Source organism: Tiliqua scincoides, chromosome 2 (genome assembly GCF_035046505.1).
Source record: "Tiliqua scincoides isolate rTilSci1 chromosome 2, rTilSci1.hap2, whole genome shotgun sequence".
NCBI classification, from domain to species: domain Eukaryota; kingdom Metazoa; phylum Chordata; class Lepidosauria; order Squamata; family Scincidae; genus Tiliqua; species Tiliqua scincoides.
In genome coordinates this window covers 22,440,866-22,461,892 of record NC_089822.1, presented here as the reverse complement: position 1 = coordinate 22,461,892, position 21,027 = coordinate 22,440,866, and the positions used below count along the sequence as shown (strand labels likewise).

Here is a 21,027-nt window from a genome sequence, read left to right as displayed (position 1 = left end):
ATCGATGCTTATTTTATTCTTTTGAAGAAATTGCATAAATTGTCATCATTTAGGCATCCTAAGATGAGAGGCAGGGCCAGTTCCAGAGGGTAAGTCTACCTGAGCATTTGCCAAGAACTTTTGACTCCTGTAGGTACCTGCCTGCCCCTCTGTTGTCCGCTACAGGAGTTATGACAATGTCAAGTCCACTCAGGAAAATCTAGAGCAGTCATCTTCAACCTTTTTCATGTCATACCTCCAATCAATAAATGAGACTGGGGCCCCACTGTCAATTCCCCCTCCACTCCTACAAATATTTGTAGCTATTTTCTTGACTGTTTGAAAATATTTTTATATTTCATAATTATGTTTATTGTCCAGTGCAGATCAGATTGTTTAGGGTCTAGAGATTACCTTTTTAAAGTTACTATTTAGAAAAAGATTTTATAGGGGAGTGATTTCTACTTTTTAAACCTCTCAAAAGGTGCTGGGCTCAAGGAAGGGAATCCTAGGATTCTATGAGCACTAATGCCTTGATTAATACACTTTATTGTGGTTTGGAATAACTGGGCTCAGCATGTAACAGTACTGAACAAGAGGAATACTCTTAACAACAACAATAAATCTTGCTTGCTTTATAGTATTGGAAACATGCTCAAGTTTGTTCAAAATTCAAAGGTTTTTTTTGTGTGTATCTAGGTTTACCATGTTGAAGATGTGATAGAGGAGACTGGTTTTGTTCTGGAAAAAGACTCTGAATATTGCCAGAAATTCTTGGAAGAGGAAGAAGAAATAACAATAAATGTTACCAACAAGGGAGGAGGAATTACAAAATACCAGGTAAGAGAACTACTTTATCCAGGGGTTGATCCATTTAATGAAATATTCCTGATGGGAATGGTCTGAAAGCAGATTTCCAAGTTTGGCTCTAAAGCCACTCATTAGGTTAAAATCTGAGCATTGACAGGCGGAAGCTGAGTGTATGAGCCCATGACACATCTTATTACTTATGGATTTCATCCTTCCTTGAACAAAATTGTAGGTGGCTATGTTGGTCCACTGGAAGAAAAATTCATAATCCAATGATAAATAAGCAGTGGTCAGTTATGCAGCAGACTCTGACCTAATTCCCTGATGAATACAGTACTATGAATGCAATTGCATTAAAACAGTATTATAATTACTTCTGTAGTGCTGTAGAAGCACATCCACAGCATTGATATTGACTCACTGTATCTCACAGTGCTGTCCAATTCAGGAATGATTTGTATTGATGTACAGGCTTGGGGGCATGGTGCTGGGTAAGCAGGGAGGAAATATATTTGGTCTATACTATTATATTTCTGGGGGTTCCCTCTCCCTGTTTTTTTAGGAACATGTTCCAGTTCAGGCTGCAGCAAGTACTGATCTAAGTCCTTACTACCAAAAATACAGCACTCGAACTCGGCAAGCCATCTTCTACATGAACCCCTATAAGATTAACTTTGATCTCATTTTGGAGTTGCTTGCATTTTTAGGTATGACTTTCAGTATTTATTTATTCAATTTATGTCCTACTTTCTTCCTGAAAGAGCACTCAAAAAGGCTCAAAATATATTGTGGATTATAAAAAATTTGGGTTTTATATTGCCTAAAAATATATTGTGTAAAACCTACACCTTTTTGTCTGAGATTTTCCAATTACTTATTTTTTTTCTACAACGTAATTGTTCAGTCCTATGCATGTTTACTCAGAAGTTATGTCTCACTATATTTAATGGGGCCTACTCTCAGAACCATGTGCCTTAAGACTTAATTAGTGGTTTGTTTGCTAGCTCTTGTTCATAGTTCAAAAATTTATGCTCGTGTGCAAGTCTCTAAATACTTCTTTTTAAAGAAGCAAGCACATTTTTAACCTTCTCTTCTGAATTACTTTCTGTTTGGTATCTTTGCAGACCGAAGTCCCCAATTCAAAAATGTGGAAGGAGCTGTCTTGATTTTTCTACCAGGACTTGCTCATATTCAACAGTTATATGACCTCATTTCAACTGACAGAAGATTTAATCTACAGGAGAGGTAATAATCTTGAAAAAGTGCCGTAATTATAGTTCAGTTTGAGAACTATGTACAATATTTGCGTGAATAATTTCTTATACAATTAAGAGAGAGAAAAAGCTATCCAATTAAAAACCTGAGCTAAGCTTATTTAATGCGCCAACTGTTTTCTCCTTGTTTTTAATGTTAATTGCATCTCCAGTATCTCTCACCATGCATAAACATTTAGCATTCTCTGCTCACAAGCTTTCCCTTAGTGACTTGTTTTCATGTGTGTAAAACTGAATTGCCCATGTGTAAAGTTTCATAGTTGCTTCATGTTAACTCTTAATGTGTGATTGAATTATAAAAGTTTACATGGAAATAGTGCTTACCTATATCTCTTTGCTGTATATAAACCAAAGCCATCTTGTATCCCTGGACTTTATCCAATGGCCCACTCAGTGGAGAGGGAGACTCCTCTGAGTCATTGGAAACCAGGCTTAAGCACTTCTTCCTTGCTGTCTACTTCCCCTATGTTTTTTGACATGGCAGTGTACCTCCCCTGCTGGCACCATCCCTGAACTGCTTTTTTGGGATATAACCACCCTACAAGCCATGCAGAGGAGGTTTGGAGGGTCAAGGATGTCAAAGTAGGGCATGCTTGTCCTGGAGTGCCCAGAGCAGCTTTTGTTCTCCTTCACCAGTTTGTAGTTCCTTAACTTTGCCCCTTCATTCCTCAAAGTCCCTCTAGTAGCCCATGAGCTTCTCTGAAATATAGTGGAATTGCTCCACATTTTGGTAATTTTGGGTGAGAGCCACCTGGACAACCTCTTTCCACCAAACTCTGTGAAGACTTTCCACTCCTCCTCACTCCACAAAGGGTTCCTCAGACAGCAAGGAAACTCATCTGCTGATAGGAGTAGCTGGAACACTGGTTTCCTCCATCATGAAACCAAAGATCCTGAGATTCAGTCCAAATTCAAGTGGTCTACTTTTGTGCCCTTCTCTCCTCCTCACAAGTTTCCAAGAGGAAATGGCTCCCTCTGAAAGACAAAAGCAAGGAGAGGGCAAACTGTAGTGGAGGGCTTTGGGAGGAGCCAGTTTAGGATGCCATTTCACCACTCACCACTTCCAAGAATTCAAAATTTCCTGATATAAGAAAGGATTTTTTATACAGGTGTGTGCCACTTAATGACAGGGATACATTCTCCCATCATGTTGTGATGTGATTATGTTGCTAAGTGAACATTTGGCCCAATCTAGTGCCTTTGTTGTGTAAATGGTCCCTGCCAGATACTCACTGGCTGCACAGACTACTGGAGATAGATTGCCTTTTCTTTGCATTAAGAGACAGTTTGCTGTGTTAACACACACTCTGCTGCAGGCTATGGGAGACCAGACTACTTCATTAAGAGCCTCTTTGTTGTGCTTTGACCATCGTCGTATATGCGTTCCGTCTTTAAGCGAAAGGTCATTAAGCAGCACATGCCTGTACTGCTGTAGAAGATTTGAAATCGTAGAATAAAAAGGGTGGGCAAGTATTTTGATATTCCATGGGAAAACACTCATGGATGTCTCACAGATAAGAAAACCCACATTGGTTTGCTATCAAACAGTTACTCCATTGCAAATACCCACTTCCACATGAGTTTGTGCATCTTAGTTACTTCTATGTTGTATTTCTTATTTCTTTCAGGCACCAGTTAATAGCTCTGCATTCTATTCTAGCCACTCAAGACCAAGCATCTGCATTTATAGTGCCTCCTCTTGGTGTTAGGAAGGTATGTCTGTCACACACACACACACACACACACACACACACACACACACACGTTACTGTGCTACCTAACTTGTTGATTGCTTCTTCCTTTCTTCACAAATTAAACACTTGCTTTCTAGATAACGTTTTGATTGCTGCTGCTGAATTCCACATACCTCTCAAATATCCTAGATCAGTGTTGGCAAACCTATGGCATGCGTGCCAGAGAGGGCACTCCGAGCCATCTCTGTGGGCACGCGCGCTGAGCCAGGCAGCCTGGAGAGGGGCGCTGAAGCTGCTGTCGCTCTAAAGAAAATGGAGGCTCTCTCTGAGACTCCCAGTGTGGGGAGGGCGGGCTGCTTCCCTCCGCCCCCTGAGCTCACTACCCTCCTCTCCCTTCGCTCCATTGCCCCCACCTGCCCTGAGTTTGTTTCCCTTTTCAATTTTGCCCACTCTGCAGGCTTAAGGTCCCTGTTTTTCCCTTCCCCAACTCTCCAGCAGGCTGAGCCAATCCACATCCAGCAGGCTCCTGGCTTTTTCTGTTGTAATGGCTCAGGGCCCTTCACTGGCTCACCACCAGCCAATCCTGAGCTGCCCTCCTCTTCAGCCATTTCGAGCCTTTGCAGCCCGCCTTTCCGTGAGCAGCTCCCCACTCAGTGCCAGGAGAGGCTTTTCCTCCACAGCACAGGCGCAGCTGGGGGTGAGCAGCGCAGCCAGAGACAAGTCCTGCGTGTCTACTCAGAAGTAAGCCGCATTACAGTGGATGAGGCTTAGTCTCAGGAAAGAGTGGCTGGGATTGCAACCTTGGAGCCCGCTCCTGTGCGTGTCTACTCAGAAGTAAACCCCACAGAAAATGAGCAGTGGCAAGGTCTTGCAGCCACCCGCTCCCTGCCAATATTTCTTTACCCAGCATGTAATTAGTCTGTGGAACTCTGCCACAGGAAGCAGTGATGACAACTTGCCTAGATGCCTTTAAGAAGGGATTGGACAAATTTCTAGAGGAAAAGTTCATTATGGGTTACAAGTAATAGTAGGTAAAAGATGTTAATGTATGAGTTGTTTTTTCTAATCTAAAACCTCAGTATTCAGGTTAAATTGCCGTGTTGGCACTTTGCAATTAAAAAGTGGGTTTTGGGTTGTGGTTTGGGCACTCGGTCTCTAAAAGGTTTGCCATCACTGTCCTAGATTAAAAAAAACATTATTTTGCTATCTTGGAAAATCTTTGATTCTTTTCCGGTATTCCTAAATTCCTTTGAAATGTCAGCACATGTAGCTTCTAGAGCAGGGGTGTCCAAACATTTTGGCAGGAGGGCCACATCATCTCTCACACTGTGTCGGGGGCCGGGGGAAAAAAAGAATTTACATTTAAAATTTGAATAAATTTACATAAATGAGTTTATTAGAGATGGAACTTACATGAATGAATGAAGGTCTTGCAGTAGTAGCTCAAGGCCTATAAAAGTTCTTGCACAAAGCAAGGCCAGCCTTTCCTTCGCTGCCACCACTGCAGCACAGATGTGAAACAGCAAGTAGTGGAGGGAGCCCTCATCCCACAGCTCAGGTGAGAGGTTGAACAGTCGTCCTCATGCTGAGAGCAGTAGCGTTGGACCAGCATGGGCTCCAGCAACTCTCCTGAGGGCCAGAGGCTCATTGGAGACTGGGGACTCCCCATGGGCCAGATTGGGAGCCCCTGAGGGCCACAAGTGACCCCTGGGCTGGGGTTTGGGCTCCCCTGTTCTAAAGATTATTGCGCTGATTAACAGAAGTTAACACAAGTTTTTTGTCAGCTGCATGAAATGCAGAAAAATGTTTGCACCTGTTAGGATTCTTCTGGGGATGAGTTGATCTGACTGGGTATATGGTGATAGATAATGCAGAATGCATTAGTGTCAGATTACAAGGGGTCCGACAGGCTGGCAGGTTTAGCGTGCCCTTCATCCTGAATAGGCTATTGCCCCCTTCCATCCCACTGCTGATGCAAGCTACAATGATCTGCTGCCTCCTCTCTATAGCATGCAGGGAGATCAGTAAGGAGGAGAATGATCTGCTATCATCAAATTAGGGAGTGTGAGACTTCCATTTTTATTTACAAGGACAATGTGAGTGTTCATTCTGTCTCTGTAAACGAGTCTGGAAATCCTGCACTTCCAGGTTTGACAACAACATGTGAGAAACACAGTAAGGGTTTGTGGTTTTTCAGTACACAGGTGGCAGATCTAAGATGGCATCAGGTGGTGTTATTGGTCACATAACCTCTGAGTGGTGAAGTCAAAATATTTTCAGCTTCTATATTTACTTTGGGTTGGCTCATTTAGATAAGAATCTGATATCATTAGTCATTCAGTCATGGTTTCCATATCTGTAAAGGTACTGACTCCCAAAACCATTTTGTTATTAAAAGTATTATTTTTGTTTCTTTTACAGATTGTATTGGCAACCAATATTGCCGAGACGGGTATTACTATACCTGATGTTGTTTTTGTAATTGATACTGGGCGAACAAAAGAAAACAGGTAACATTCAGTTACAGTGCATTGTGTATATTGGGTGGGGGTAGGTGGGAGAATTGGTATTGGAAGTGTTCTTGGAATTTGGGCAGTCAAATGCAGCTCAAGAGGCATTTGACTTACCTTAACCATTAACCCACATTCCAAGAAAGCCGCATTCCTGATTAAAAAGAAGTCTTCGTACATGATTGTTTCACGCAATTGCATGAAGATTACATGACACTGAGTAGTTCCTCTAGAATAAGATAATGTTCATTTGGAAGGTAATGATTCCATGGCACGTGTGACTTTTGTGTGCTAAAAAACTGATGCTTTAAAAAAAATTAAGATTCTACAATTAAAATAAATGATTTATGTTTCTATTCATGCTGCAAAATTTTGAAAATTTTGAGTACTTTGGTAATAAAACAATACTTGGAATTGAAGAAGGGTTGGAAAGCAGAATGATGGAAAGAGCTACCCATTTCCAGGGAGATCATGTTAAAAAAATTACTGGAAGCTTTCTTTAGTAAGAAGTTTCTCAATTTTTACCTACATTCTCTAAATTTTAGCAGAAAAGCACTGCCTACGAGAAGTCTACAAGCAGGTGAAAAGGTATACTTCTCTCCTGCCATTGCTCTCCTATACTTAGTACTCAAAGACATGCTGCCTCTGAATGCAGGTCTTGTACATAATCCCATGACCTATGTAGCATATGCTGGGCTTTATCACTCCAAATTTTTGTATACTTTTTCAGGTACCATGAAAGCAGTCAGATGAGCTCATTAGAAGAAACTTTTGTCAGTAAAGCTAGTGCCCTTCAGCGTCAAGGGAGAGCTGGCCGTGTCAGGGACGGATTCTGCTTTCGAATGTATACTATAGACCGGTAAGACTACTTTGACCATCAAATTTATGCTGACCGCTAGCGGGACAGACACGTGTACTGTTACAAATATACCAAAAGGCATATTGTGGCAGTGCAGAGGACCCTGGCACTGGCAATAATTACTCTGTTAGCTGGGGGAGGTGGGAGTGTGGTGAGGGGTCAAGGGATGCATGATCGGGCAGGGAACTGGATGCATCAGGCCCAGGAGAGGGGCAGGAACATTGGAGAAGGCCTCTGCCATATCCTATTTCCCTTCCCGAGCCTTTTCCCCAACACAGAGCAGCTTGGATCTGACCCCCATAGAGGCTTCTTGGGGATCAGTTTACTTAGGGGACAAAAATCTCCTTACCCTGAGGAGAACTCCAACAGTGTCTAGTCCAACAGTGGATGCAATGGAGGCTGCACTGACCCTGCTAGATCACAGCATGGGACTGTCATTAGGATTTGGCTGTAAGCCAGTTGTATTTCATGCAGAGCCAGATATTAAAGTGCAGCATGGTGCTTGCAAACATCCTTTTTGACAGTTCACTTTTAAAAGACTACATATATTCCATTACAAGAATATTTACCTGTATAGTGCTTATATGCAAAGGAACCACCTTTACCCCTAGCACAGTGATCTTCACAATAAGTATGAAAAGGCTTTGGGGACAATCAAGAAAAACTGGTGAATTATAGTTCTGAATATGTTATCCTCTGCTGTCTTTTCCAAAAGCCTCTGCTGGTTTTTTTCAAAAACCACAGCCAAAGAAACAGCTGCCATTTCAGTTCACATGAATACACTGGCGTCGCTAGGGCGGTGCGGGGTGTGTGTGGGTTGCACCGGGTGACGCGCCTGGGGGTGATGCGCTAACTTCACGGCATTAGGAGCTACCCCATCGTGCCTACACCGTTGGATGCGGAATGGCCAGCGGAGTGCAATGCAAAATATGGAATTGAAATAACTCATTTTGTTCAAAAGTTATGGCCAAAAAACCAGAAGGAAAAAATGCACAGAGCTCTATGGAAAGGGAAAGTGAGCCGTATCGCACATTTACTTGTGAGTAGGCGTACTTGCCATAGTCCATCGGAAAGGGCAGGCTGAGAGGAATCCAACGACACCACAATGGTCCTGATCCAATGAATGCATCCCCCCAAAAACAGCCAAGAAGCTCCCCCTTCCCAGCTGCAAGTCTGAGCCCGAAACGAAGCCACGTGGTTGCGTTTACTCACAAGTAGGCGGACTTGCCTTAGTCAAGGCAGGCTGAGAGGACTCCAAAGAGGTCAGAATGGTCCTAATCCAATGAATGCAGCCCCAAAAAACACGGAGAAGGCGTTCCCCCTTCCCAGCTGCAGTCTATGGAGCCCTATGGAAAGTGAAGCAGCCTCATGTTGTGTTTACTCGCGAGTAGGCAGAAGTGCCTTGGCTGGTGGTCAGGCCAGGCAAAGGGGAATGTGAGGACACCAGAAGGGTCCCGATCCAATGGAGCTGGAGTGCAACAAATGCTCCAGAAGGCGGCTTCCCCCCCCCCCACTATGAAGGACAAAAAATAGGCTTGAATTGGTAAGGGGAATGTTTTCTATTTTGCACTTGCAAAGCCAGGTGGGTCTTTATCCTGATATGCTTGAAGTAGAAGAACTTTAAATTGGGCACTGGGGAGGGCTGGAAATCTCACTGATTCTTTTTGGGGGGTATTATTGCAGGCAGACTACAGAGTAAGCTCTATTGACCACTTTGGGACTTACTTCAGAGTAGATATGCATAGGCTTGGACTCACAGGCTGCAATCCTACCCACACTTTCCTGAGAGTAAGCCCCATTGACCACTATGGGACTTACTTCAGAGTAGATTCACTTGGTGGAACAGGACTGGCTCTCCCTTATTTAATTATTTTAATTTAATTTAATGATTTATAATTTATTTTAATTTGCTTGATGATGTCACTTCTGGCCATGACATCGCTTCCAATGGGTCCTGGACAGGTTGTCATTCTAAAAAGTGGGTCCCAGTGCTAAAAGTTTGAGAACTGCTGCAATAAGGTGTTAGTAAGTTGACATGGGGTGTGTGTGTGTGAGAGAGAGACCTCTACAAGTTTTCAAAATCACTAAAATCAGTTTGGAGGAATAAGACCATCATGTTATATATCAATCAATGCGTCATTTCATGCAGAATGCCATGAAACAAACCACATTGAAATATCTGTGTTATAACAAAAGGTACAGCCAAAAAACCAGTGGGGGCGGGGCAATGGTACATCACCATGTCCAGCACCTGGGGTGTTGCCCCACCCACTGCATGGGGTGACGCGCAGGCCTCCCGCACCGGGTAACTCTAATCCTAGTGACGCCACTGCATGAATAGTCAGCCGCACAAGTGGTCTGATTAGAAATTGCATGGAAGAACTTTTAGCAGCATGAACAAAGTCCTTTAGTCTGTCCTGTGGTTTTTGCAGGTTTCAAAGCTTTCTAGAATATTCTGTTCCAGAAATACTGCGGGTGCCCTTGGAAGAATTGTGTCTTCATATCATGGTATGACCTTTCTGCTGTAATTTGGGCTTACTAGAAAATGATAAGAATTAGTCTTAATTTATAGTCTCTCTTGGGATTTCTGAAGGCCTGCAGAAAATTGTAGCTCCTTAGAAGAGAATGCAAAAAACATAATTTTGATCTTGAGAAGCACCCATGTGATCTCTGTAGGTGGGGAGAGAGAGGAACAGATAACTATATCATTTAATATTTGTCACGCAGACTGATGCAGCTGAAGGGAAATACTTCTGAATATTAGTTTTTGTCCAAACATACAGTGTACTTAGTACATAAGAACATAAGAACAGTCCCCCTGGATCAGGCCATAGGCCCATCTAGTCCAGCTTCCTGTATTTCACAGCGGCCCACCAAATACCCCAGGGAGCACACCAGATAACAAGAGACCTCATCCTGGTGCCCTCCCTTGCATCTGGCATTCTGACATAACCCATTTCTAAAATCAGGAGGTTACACGTCATGGCTTGTACCCCATAATGGATTTTTTCCCCATCATGAAATCCTAGAACTAGGCACAGCACAGAAGGCCACAGAAGGTGAGGAGAGCAGAATAGGTTGAGGAGAACAGAGAGAAGGAGACTGAGAGAGGGCTTTAGCTGTATAGCAAGTGTTCAAGAGAATTAACCTAAAAGGTTGTCCCTTCATGAAAACGTTGTAAAACATACACTCTGTTAGAAGCACCAGGCTAATGTCAAACTGTTACTTTTAATCTGTAATTGAGAGAGTGGGTTGGGAGAGAAAACAAATCCTTGAGGTTTTACTGTATTTATAATGTATCTTCTGTCAGATGTATTTATCTCTTCTTCATCTGGTTCATCTACAGAAATGTAATCTTGGCTCTCCTGAAGACTCCCTCTCAAAGGCCTTGGATCCGCCTCAGCCTCAGGTGGTTGGTAATGCCATGAACCTTCTCAGGAAGATTGGGGCTTGTGAATTAAGTGAACCAAAGCTGACTCCTTTGGGCCAACACCTTGCAGCATTACCAGTCAATGTAAAGATTGGTAAAATGCTTATATTTGGTGCTATTTTTGGCTGCTTGGATTCTGTGGTAAGTTGATAACAACCATTACCCTGTCCTTGTAAGCATCAATATCTTAACTGCCTGTTGATGTTAGCTGTGAATTTTTGCATTGCAAATTGGCATGCCCTGCAGTAGAAGGAACTCTTCTGAAATGTATGTTTTGGTTGATACACCCAAGCAGGATGTGAATAATCTTAACTGAAGCTCTGCCCAGTTAAGAATATGGTGGGAAAATATGTTTATTGCTTATATATCCTGCCTTTCTGCAATGATGAAGCACAAGGCAATGCGCATGGGTTTTCCAGTCTCCCCTCCAGACACCAGTTAGATGCAGACCTGCCTAACTTCAGCAAGGTTGTTGTATCATGTATTTTCAGATTCCATACAGTGGAATCTAAGGGGAAAAATGGTCTTTATCATGCCTTACTTGTGACTTTTTTAGAAACATTACGCTTGATTACATAGTGCATGGTGTGATCTGGCAATGCAGTCCTTACATCCTGTTATTTGTTTCTGTTTCCAGAACTGGCACAAATGTCTGACTTTATTTGCTTTAATTTTTCTATTAATGAAATTAGCAGAAAATGCTTTCCTCTTCGTTTGCTCAGCTGTTTAGATCCCTAAGCTTTGCAGCAAGAAATGATTCTAAGCTAAGTATCTTATTGGGAATAGTGGTGTGCTATTGTAATTGCATTGTTCACTATTATGAAGCAGGTGGTTTATCAAAAAGTAATTTTTATGGGGGTGAATACATTGCTACTATTAGATTAACATTTTGCTGTGTTCTGCAGGCCACTCTTGCTGCTGTAATGACAGAAAAATCTCCATTTACTACACCAATTGGAAGAAAAGATGAAGCAGACCTTGCAAAATCTTCTCTGGCGGTAGCAAACTCAGACCACTTGACAATTTACAAGGCATACCTAGGGTAACTGAAGTATATTTTCTTTAAAAAATTATCACAGATAAGCACCTTCTAATGGTACCTTATATTACTAATAATGTATTATTCCATTCATATAATGTGCTTAAGCATCCCATAGTTGCTTATGGAGTATCTCTTGTCTGCATTTCCAAAGTGCTCTGCTACCCATCTAGACCAGAGAAATGCAGTGTGGTTGGGGTGCATTGTCAGCTTCTTCTGATATTTCTGATACTTCTTCTGTCAGAAGTTCCAGAAGACACACTGTTGCTAGTGCAGCTGCTATAGTAAAGGGCTATATTTTCCAGCCCCAAAAATCCAAGTGTGTGTATATTTCCTCTTTCCAATGGTACTAAGGTCAGAGGAGAGACTGGCAATTGCCCCAGCACCATGCTGCATTTTTCCACAAGGGAAGGAACAGTATGATAGATGTGGTTCCTCTTTGTGTGTTGGACTTAAGAATTACCAGCCCTTTGAAGGTATTGGGATGATACAGGCTTTAAGCAGACACACCAGCAAAACTGTAGATTGAAGAAATGTAGTGCTGACTCTTTGGCAATGAAATCTGGATGGAGAAGCTGAGTTGGTGATGGGAAAGCTCCTGAACCAGTATTTGCAAAACTGATTTCCTTTTCAATTCATTCATTTTTATTTATGTTCTTATACGTGTAAATTTTTCCTTTTTTGTTTGGTCATAAAGCATTTATTGTTGATCATTGTGTCATACTCATAATATGCAAACTACAGGGGGGCCCATATCCATGGATTCACTTATCCGTAGATTGGGTCTGGGACCACCCAGCGTTTCTCTCCCCCCCTCCCCCGAACACTCCCCCTCCAGGCCATCAAAAGAGCTTCTGAGCCCAGCAGAGTACATCCGTTCCCTGCCTCTGCTGGGCTCAGACTGAACTGTAGAGCTCAAAACACATGACTTCAGATTCATAGAGAAACAGGAATGCCTTATAATTTTTAATGCCTTATAAGGCACTGGGAAGCCCAGGGAAGCCCTCCAGGGGCATTATAAGACTTTAATTGGAAGTGGTTTCTGATCTCTATTTTTAGTTGATTGGAGGCTTGGGGAGCCCTGTAGTGGAGAGGATTCCGTGGAGCTCCCCATACCTCCTGGAGGCCAGCACTACCTAAGGTAAGTGAAGGAAAAACCCTCTTCTGTGCCAGCAGCAGCATGATTCTGCAGCCCCGCAAAGACTTAACATGGTTCTTTCCTCCCACGGAGAACTTTGGTAACCACTACCTTACGGTATGTTAAAATTTACTTTGGTGCGCATGCTAAGTACTTAGGTTCTAGATCATAGATCAACTTTTTAAAAGTGCATTGACATTTTATATTTTAGAAGCTGTTGAAATTGTGGCTTATTTTCTGACAGAACAGTGCTGAGTGAAATTGTGTTTTCACAATTCATTATTGAAGGAGTTTCTAACTTTTCTTTCTACAGCGCTAATTCCTATGGTGTTAAATACTAGTATTTTTTTGTGTGTTTCTAGGTGGAAGAAAGCTCGTCATGAGGGAGGGTACCGTGCTGAAATGACTTATTGCAGGAGAAATTTCCTCAACCGAACTTCATTATTAACTCTGGAGGTACCACCATCAATCTTACCCTATTTTTCAATGCAAGAAAACTAATAAACATAGGGAGTTACCTTCTACTAAGTCAGACCATTGGTCCATCTGGTTCAGTATTAACTAACACTGACTGGTAGTATCTCTTCAGAGTTTCAGTTGAGCAATGCTAAGTATTGAACCTGGGACATTTTGTGTTCTTTCATTGAATTATGGCCCCCTTCCACATCTAATTACTGTAATGCAGTAATATTTTGTGGTTTATACTGTGAACTTAAACCACCTGGAAATAAGTGCCACTAAAATAAATAGGATTTATTTTCATGTAGTTGCTTTAAGCAGGTGGGTTGAATTCATCCATGGAACAGAAAAGAGCTTTTTCTGTTGGGGGGGGAGGAGCCCCATGTACATGTGAGTTTCTGGGTTATTGTAACGCTTGTACCAAGTAGTAGAGAGACCGAGGCTATATATCTTCCATTATATAACCCGTTATATATATATACCCCTGCACTTTTTCAAGTGGGTGCTCTTTTTTTAGCAGGGGGAGAGTAACTGGCCCACCTCACCCCAGCACTGTCTGAACAAGTGGCTGTCTGCTGGTATTCATTTGCATCTTTTTAGATTGTGAGCCCTTTTGGGACAGGGAGCCATTTAGTTATTTGATTTTTCTCTGTCAACCGCTTTGTGAACTTTTAGTTGGAAAGCGGTATATAAATACTGTTAATAATAATAATAATAATAATTAATATATGTAGTTCCTCATGGTGACTGTACAGGCATGTGAATGGGATTCTGTGCCTGCTCAAAGCTTATTCCAGACTCTTCTAGAACTTTAGCCTGAAGACTTTTGGTGAGCCCCACCCGTCTCCCAGGAACGGACATGCCCAAATGGGCATGCACTTTACCTTCTTCGACCACCACAGTGGCAGCATTATGGGGAATTTTCTATTGGGTACAAGTCATTTGGAAGAATTTTCTGGCTTGATTCCTCTCTTTTATCCCATCTTTCTTCTTTATATGTACTTATCCTTTCTCTGTTGCATTTTATTTTTCTCTCACATTTTTGCCTCTTCAACCCACCTGGGTCAAGGCTTATGGCACTCTGAAGTTCTTTTAAAAAGTGTTTTGTGTGTGGAGCTAAACTTCAATCAACAGGCAGCTGTGAACTCTGTCTAGTTCATTTGGGAAAGAAGCACAAGGTTGCACCTGTTTGTGTTACCAAATATTTACTAAGACTCATCCTAATCATTTTTCCTGCCTTTGACTACTCTTGTGAGAGAAGGCACTGCCTCATTATAATTCTAGTCAGATTCCGTTCTGTTCAAGACTGTTGAAAAGACCCTATCTGCCTTGTCCTCAAGTACTTCATTCCCTTCAGGTCCTGTAATCTCCATTATTATAATTCAAAATTGCCTTTCTAGTTGCTATAACTTCACCATGACATGTTGGGCTCTTCTGATTTCTCACAAAATCAAGGTCATTCTCCATCTGGACACTACCTTTTTTAACCTCAGATTGTTTCAGAATTCCGTGTTTCAAAATGCTTCTTTCCTTTGCCCAAAACACAGGGAAGCTGTTATCTCACAACCACACACTGGATATTCTTTGACCTGTCGCCTTCTATATACATTGCTTTTTGCCATGACCTCCCTTGTTTGCTATTCAAGCCCACAAAAGGGTTACCAGGTTTTTTCTCAGTATCTCTCCCATTTGCTTGCTGAGAAAATTCATCTAGTCTACCAGTTAGTGGGACATTCTTCTCCTGACAAAACCAGAGCCCATTCCACACCAGCAGTTTCCTAGGATTTCTCTGAGGGACTGTTCTTACCTGAACTCTGCTGAGCTGCCTCATGGTCTTAACCTTTTGTCAGTCTGCACTAGATGTATGCTCTTGAGCAGGCATTTACAACTGCCTGTTCTGTATTCTTTGTTCAGCTGAGAGCTCTGCAGCCTCCATCCAAAGTGAATAAAACTTATCAGTCTTCCATATGTGCCTTTACAGAGACCACAAAGAAAACCAACAGGTTGTTGACCTATAAGTGTTGTTCTTTGAGTGGTCAACTGTGTAGTCACACAGCTCAGCTCACCTTATTGTTCCTTTTCTGTGATTAGCAAGAGAATTAAGGAGATAGTCCTGTGAGATGGGTAGTGCTTGTGCCAAGTCTTGATGCTAAAGGTTTTGGGGATTCCAAATGAAGCTCTGTGCAGGCACAGAATCTCTTATGTGTGACTGCATGATGACCACCCAAAAATGCCATCCAGATAAGCAGCCTGTTCTTTTTCACTGTTAGTTGCAAAAGAGTAAAAAAGCCATGGGTATAACTTGAGCATGGTGGATGGAATGTTCTGACACACTTTTATACAAATTTGTATATGCCTTTATTATTGGAATAGAAATTGTAGATTTTCTGAGTTTCTAGAGACTATACTGTACTAGTGGGATTTTTAAAATGTGGGTTTGATTTAAGATGAATGAATGGTTATGATTGTCTTAATCTATTTCAGGATGTAAAGCAAGAATTAATTAGGGTAGTGCGAGCAGCAGGGTTTGCTGCCCCATCCTGCCTTAATGGAGGAACACACGCCCTTTCGCAGCAAGAAATGGTCCTCCTTAAAGCTGTGCTGACCGCAGGGCTGTATGACAACGTTGGAAAGATAATGTATGTTAAGTCTGTGGATATTACAGAGAAGTTGGCATGCATGGTAGAGACTGCTCAGGGGAAAGCACAAGTGCACCCCTCTTCTGTGAACAGAGATCTGCAGACTTATGGGTGGCTGCTGTATCAAGATAAGGTAAGATCTTGTAACAGCCTGCCTGTTCTTCTGTCACTAAAATGGCTAAAATAGTTTTATTCCAGTGTGATACTTTAAGAAATTACTGAGAGCTTATCAGGTTAATCCTGTGCAAATCCTTTACATGTCTAATTGGATGTAAACCCCACTGATGCAGATGGTTCTTACTACTAGGTAAGTATATATACTATTGCAGCCTTAATTTTTTTCATTTCAAACAAATTTTTTATAACAGTGTAATAATAGCAAAATACTGGGTGTTTTAAAGATGACTGGATTCAACTGAGTTTGTCACTATTAGAGAGAGGCTTTCAAACCTCGTGGCTTGTTAAGATTTTTTTCTCTAAAAATGTCTTTTAGTGGCCATAGCATGGTTGGCCTTCAACTAATTACCTCTTCCTTGTGTAAAGATTTATCTTGTCCCACATGCCCACCATCTGGAGATCCTCTTCTGTGTGCTTTATTGTTTGTGCAAGGACCTGTCCTATATGCAAAAGACAGCTTGAGCAGGAGGGTGAACGGCCCCACAGAATAACACAAGGGAGTTTTGTTTTCTTCCACGTCTTAACTCTCTGGATAGTGGCCAAGGGATGTCAGACTTTTATTGGGAGGCATGGCATTTTATGTAATAGCTGACCATGTTTTACAATGGGAGTGTGTAACAAGTTTCCAGGGGCAGGAAAATAACATTTTGCTATATTTAAAAATTACATATTGGTGTTTTGTAAAGGAACTGAATTGCTTGTGTTTGTATTTTGCACACAGATTAGGTATGCCAGGGTGTACTTGAAAGAGACGACTTTAATTTCTCCCTTTCCAATTTTACTCTTTGGTGGCGACATAGAAGTGTTACATCGTGAACGGCTCTTGTCTGTTGATGGCTGGATCCATTTTCAGGTATTGCTAGGTTCTGGTGGCTCCTTATACACTATGTAGCCCACAAGGTGGGGTGGTGGTGGTGGAAGCATTGTCCTCGATTATGTAATTGATGCGTTCTTTTCTTCCAGTGCTAAACTAAGCAGCAGTGCAATAAGCTCCTAGGCAGACATGCCCTAATATAAGGCATAATGTAAAGAAAGGTCTGTTCATTGCACCTATTTTCATAAAACTATCATGTAGGAAAAAGTTGGGGCATTCCTCAGTTTTTCCCATTCAGGTGCTAAATGAAAAAGATTTTGCATAATGATTTGCAGAATTTGATTTAATCTTTATGTGTGGAAAATAGTTTTAAAAGTTTGGTTTTACATTTAATCTTTGATCTTACAGGCCCCTGTAAAAATTGCAGTCATTTTCAAGCAACTGAGAACACTTATTGAATCGGTTTTAAAGCAAAAACTTGAAAACCCTAAAATGCCACTTGAAGGTAATTTTATCATTTTTCGTATTGCTTTGGATGTGTCATGTAAAAAATGCACTGTGTACCATGCAGAATAGCAAAACATATGCATCTTGTCTAAAATTAATCACATGATGTGGATAACACCATTTTTGAGAAACACGTTACTCAAAACATGTAACTGGGCGTGTTACTTTGCCCAGGAGTCTTCCACTTGAGATCTTCAAAAGCAAGGAAACTGTGGAAAAGTTTGTTTCAAGCTGAGTCTAATTTACCTACTTTTGATGACATCTGTCATAACAAATGGATGTTGGCATCCATTCAAGCTTACTATGTGTCTTTTGCCAAACGTTTTACTTGGCATAAGTAACAACTTGTACATAGGAGTTGCAATGGCTGCATGGAATTCTCACCCCCCCCCCCAAATAATAATTTTGCCATTTATTTCAATAAAAGGATCTAATTGATGTAAACAGGAATGCACATGCAGATTGGGCCCATCTATCAAACCCAAATGAAAAGCCTGTATACCCACGAGAAACACATTTGTTTATGCAAACTTAAGACTTCTGGATTGGTTGTCATATACTTCCTTTGATTATGAATAGAATGACTAAACTACCCAAATGAAATTCAGAATAGGTAAGGTAAACCTAAAGTAATTTGACAAAATTCATCAGGTAGACTGGAAAAATAAGTATCTCTGCTTTTGACTTCAAAGATTATTACAAGCACATTTAAGCCACTTCAGATATTGGCCTAATCCAACATTTTTTAAAATTTTAGACATAGTACTTCAACCAACATTGTAATAGCCTCAAAACAAGGCCTCTCTTCAGCTCATTGCCATTTGTATTCAAGAGAGTGATGTGTGCAAATTCCTTGGCATGTTTCCCAAATTTTATTCAAATTTTCTTTTTGAGACAAAGATTGAAAGGAAGTTTGGGCATCAATTTGCATGCAAATTGGTGGCTTCAGTCACCACAAATAACTTACCTCATACTACCTCAGCTCTGTGAATTTGCAGAAGACATATTTGGACTGTTGCTGAATGTGTTGGCTGTATAAGCTAACCTTCAGAGTACGAGTGTTCTCAACAGCATATTTAATTCTGCTTTTTTAAACTGACTCAAGGGAACACTCATGGGTTATCAATTTTATAATTCTAATTGGAAAAATGTCACCTCCCTCGCGACCCCACTGATAATACACATGACAAAAGTGACTGGGAAAAATACTATGGTTCCACCTTGATAGTGGGGGATGTAAAAAGACTGAAGTTAACATTTTGATGCACTTAACTATTGTTCTGTCCCTCAGATGACAAGATTTTGAACATTATCAAAGAACTGATAAAAACAGAAAATGCTATCTGAAACAAGAATTTGTCGGCAGCTACGGAATCATAATAATCGGAAGAAGAAAATGTATACATAAATTTTAAAAAAATCTTTGGTTAAAAGGGTCTTAGAGCAATCGTCATGTGCAGACTGCTTGAACTTTGCATATAAGTACATTTTCTATGTCACTTTCATTGAACAATAGGAATATGTTGTAAAATTTCCAATAAATTTTGGTGCCATTTACTAGAAAGTCTAAATGATGATTGAAATGCAAGTTGTTTCAGTATAAATAAGAAAATAAAAAAATGCCAGGCCCTGATGGATTACCAGCTGAATTTTATAAGAAATTTGAAGAAGTATTGTTGTTGCCATTCAAAAAAGTGATTGATGATATATGGGAGACTGAAGAAATACCAAATTCATGGAAGAAGGGAACAATTACTTTGTTACATAAATCAGACACGGATGAAAAAGAAATTAAAAACTATAGACCCATTTTGCTTTTAAACACAGACTATAAAATTTTCACTTCAATTCTAGCTACAAGATTTAAAAATATATTAAATCAGATAATTAAAGAAGATCAAACTGGTTTTTTTACCAAAAAGACAATTGAAAAACAATGTGAGAACTATAATAAATATATTGGAATTTTTTGAAGCGCATCCAGATAAGAAATTAGCCCTAGTGTTTTTAGACACCCAGAAAGCTTTTCCCAATTTACATTGGGACTTTATGATTAATTGTCTTCAAGAACTACATTTTGGTCCAAAATTTATCAAGATGATACAAGGAATATATTCGGATCAAAAAGCAAGGATAAGAGTAAATGGAGAGTTGACGAGAGAGATTAACATTCAACAAGGAGTAAAACAAGGTTGTCCACTTTCACCATTGTTGTTTATTTTGAGGCTAGAAATATTGAATAATAAGAGAAGATGACAGGATGAAACCGCTCAAAATTAAAAGTGAAGAATACAAACTACAAGCGTTTGCGGACGATTTGGTATTTGTCCTGGAAGATCCACTCAATTCCATAGAATTTTTGATAGAAGACTTAATATGGGGAAGTGGCAGGCCTAAAAATAAATTACCAGAAGACCAAAATGATACTTAAAAATATAAAAGACAACGATATAGAACGATTAAAAGAATTTGGACTACAGATAACAAGCAAAGTAAAATATCTAGGAATTGTGATTGATTGATTGAGACCTTTATTGGCATAAAACAATTTCCAGGAGATAGAAACAATGGACAATATAAAATGCACACAATAAAAACATGAACGTAATTTAAAAAAATCAAACATTATACTACTGTACTCAGGGCACAAGATAAAGAATTGTAATTACCAAAAAGACAAGTTCATTAATGGAAGACAATTAATTATATTAAATTAATGAAAGAAATAAAAAAAGATTTGGAGAAATATAATAAACTGCAACTATCCCTAATGGGAAGAATAGCTCTACTGAAAATGAAAATATTACCAAAATTAATGTTTTTATTCCAGACTATTCCGATTATTTTGAAGAGAACTTTTTTTGAAGAAATGAATAAAATTACTATAAAATTCTTCTGGCAAGGTAAAAAAAAAAAACCGAGAATAAGACTGAAATTACTTCAAGAGGATAATAAAAGAGCAGGATTCAGATTACCGGACTGGGAATTATATTATCAAGCAGCAGCCTTAAACTGGATAAAAGATTGGGGTCTTATACCAAATTCAAAAATTTTAACATTAGAAGCACATGATCTACAAATAGGCTGGCACGCATTCCTGTTTTATGATAAAGTCAAACAGCACGAATATTTTAGACAACACATTTTAAGATCTTTAATTTGGATATGGGAGCAGATAAAATACAAGATATATTCTAAATTACCCAGACAGATAAAACCGCTTGAAATAGCAACTAATCCGAACTGGATTAAAAAAGACCAAAATAAACCATATAGCGATCTGCTAAATATTAAATGAGAGATCCTAAGTAAGCCTGAGTTAGAAGAGAAAGGAATAAAATTGGACTGGTGAAATGAAATGCAAATAACAAGATTACGAGAAGACCAAAAAATAGGTTTTTATGAAGAAGATATAAGTTTTGATAAAAAAAATTTTGATTGAGGGGAAGTATATTAAAAAATGTACAATTTTCTCCTGGAGATAAGAATGAAGGATGAGACAGTTAAAGATGCAATGGTGCGTTGGGCAAAAAATTTCGGATATAATATATCAATGGATGGACTGGAAGCAAATTTGGAATATAAATATTAAGATAACTAGAAAGTCTGGTCCAACAAGAAGCTGACAGAACATACCAAGATCCAGGTCTACAGAGCTTGTGTCCTGAGTACACTTCTATACTGCAGCGAGTCATGGA

General features: G+C 40.1%; 1 protein-coding gene across 1 annotated transcript in view; it reads left to right on the top strand.

The window, feature by feature from the left end:
- The window catches only part of DHX29 (DExH-box helicase 29), a 40,698-nt gene extending 19,884 nt beyond the window's left edge, over nucleotides 1-20,814 (top strand). The window contains exons 14-27 of the mRNA XM_066616197.1: nucleotides 679-819; nucleotides 1,352-1,496; nucleotides 1,914-2,034; nucleotides 3,692-3,776; nucleotides 6,179-6,267; nucleotides 6,998-7,126; nucleotides 9,559-9,634; nucleotides 10,473-10,697; nucleotides 11,462-11,598; nucleotides 13,096-13,189; nucleotides 15,677-15,964; nucleotides 16,730-16,861; nucleotides 17,231-17,327; nucleotides 18,621-20,814. Of these exons, the coding sequence (XP_066472294.1) occupies nucleotides 679-819; nucleotides 1,352-1,496; nucleotides 1,914-2,034; nucleotides 3,692-3,776; nucleotides 6,179-6,267; nucleotides 6,998-7,126; nucleotides 9,559-9,634; nucleotides 10,473-10,697; nucleotides 11,462-11,598; nucleotides 13,096-13,189; nucleotides 15,677-15,964; nucleotides 16,730-16,861; nucleotides 17,231-17,327; nucleotides 18,621-18,676 (1,815 nt within the window). The 3' untranslated portion in view covers nucleotides 18,677-20,814. The remainder of the gene's footprint in view (nucleotides 1-678; nucleotides 820-1,351; nucleotides 1,497-1,913; nucleotides 2,035-3,691; nucleotides 3,777-6,178; nucleotides 6,268-6,997; nucleotides 7,127-9,558; nucleotides 9,635-10,472; nucleotides 10,698-11,461; nucleotides 11,599-13,095; nucleotides 13,190-15,676; nucleotides 15,965-16,729; nucleotides 16,862-17,230; nucleotides 17,328-18,620) is intronic.
- Nucleotides 20,815-21,027: the final 213 nt, after the last annotated feature.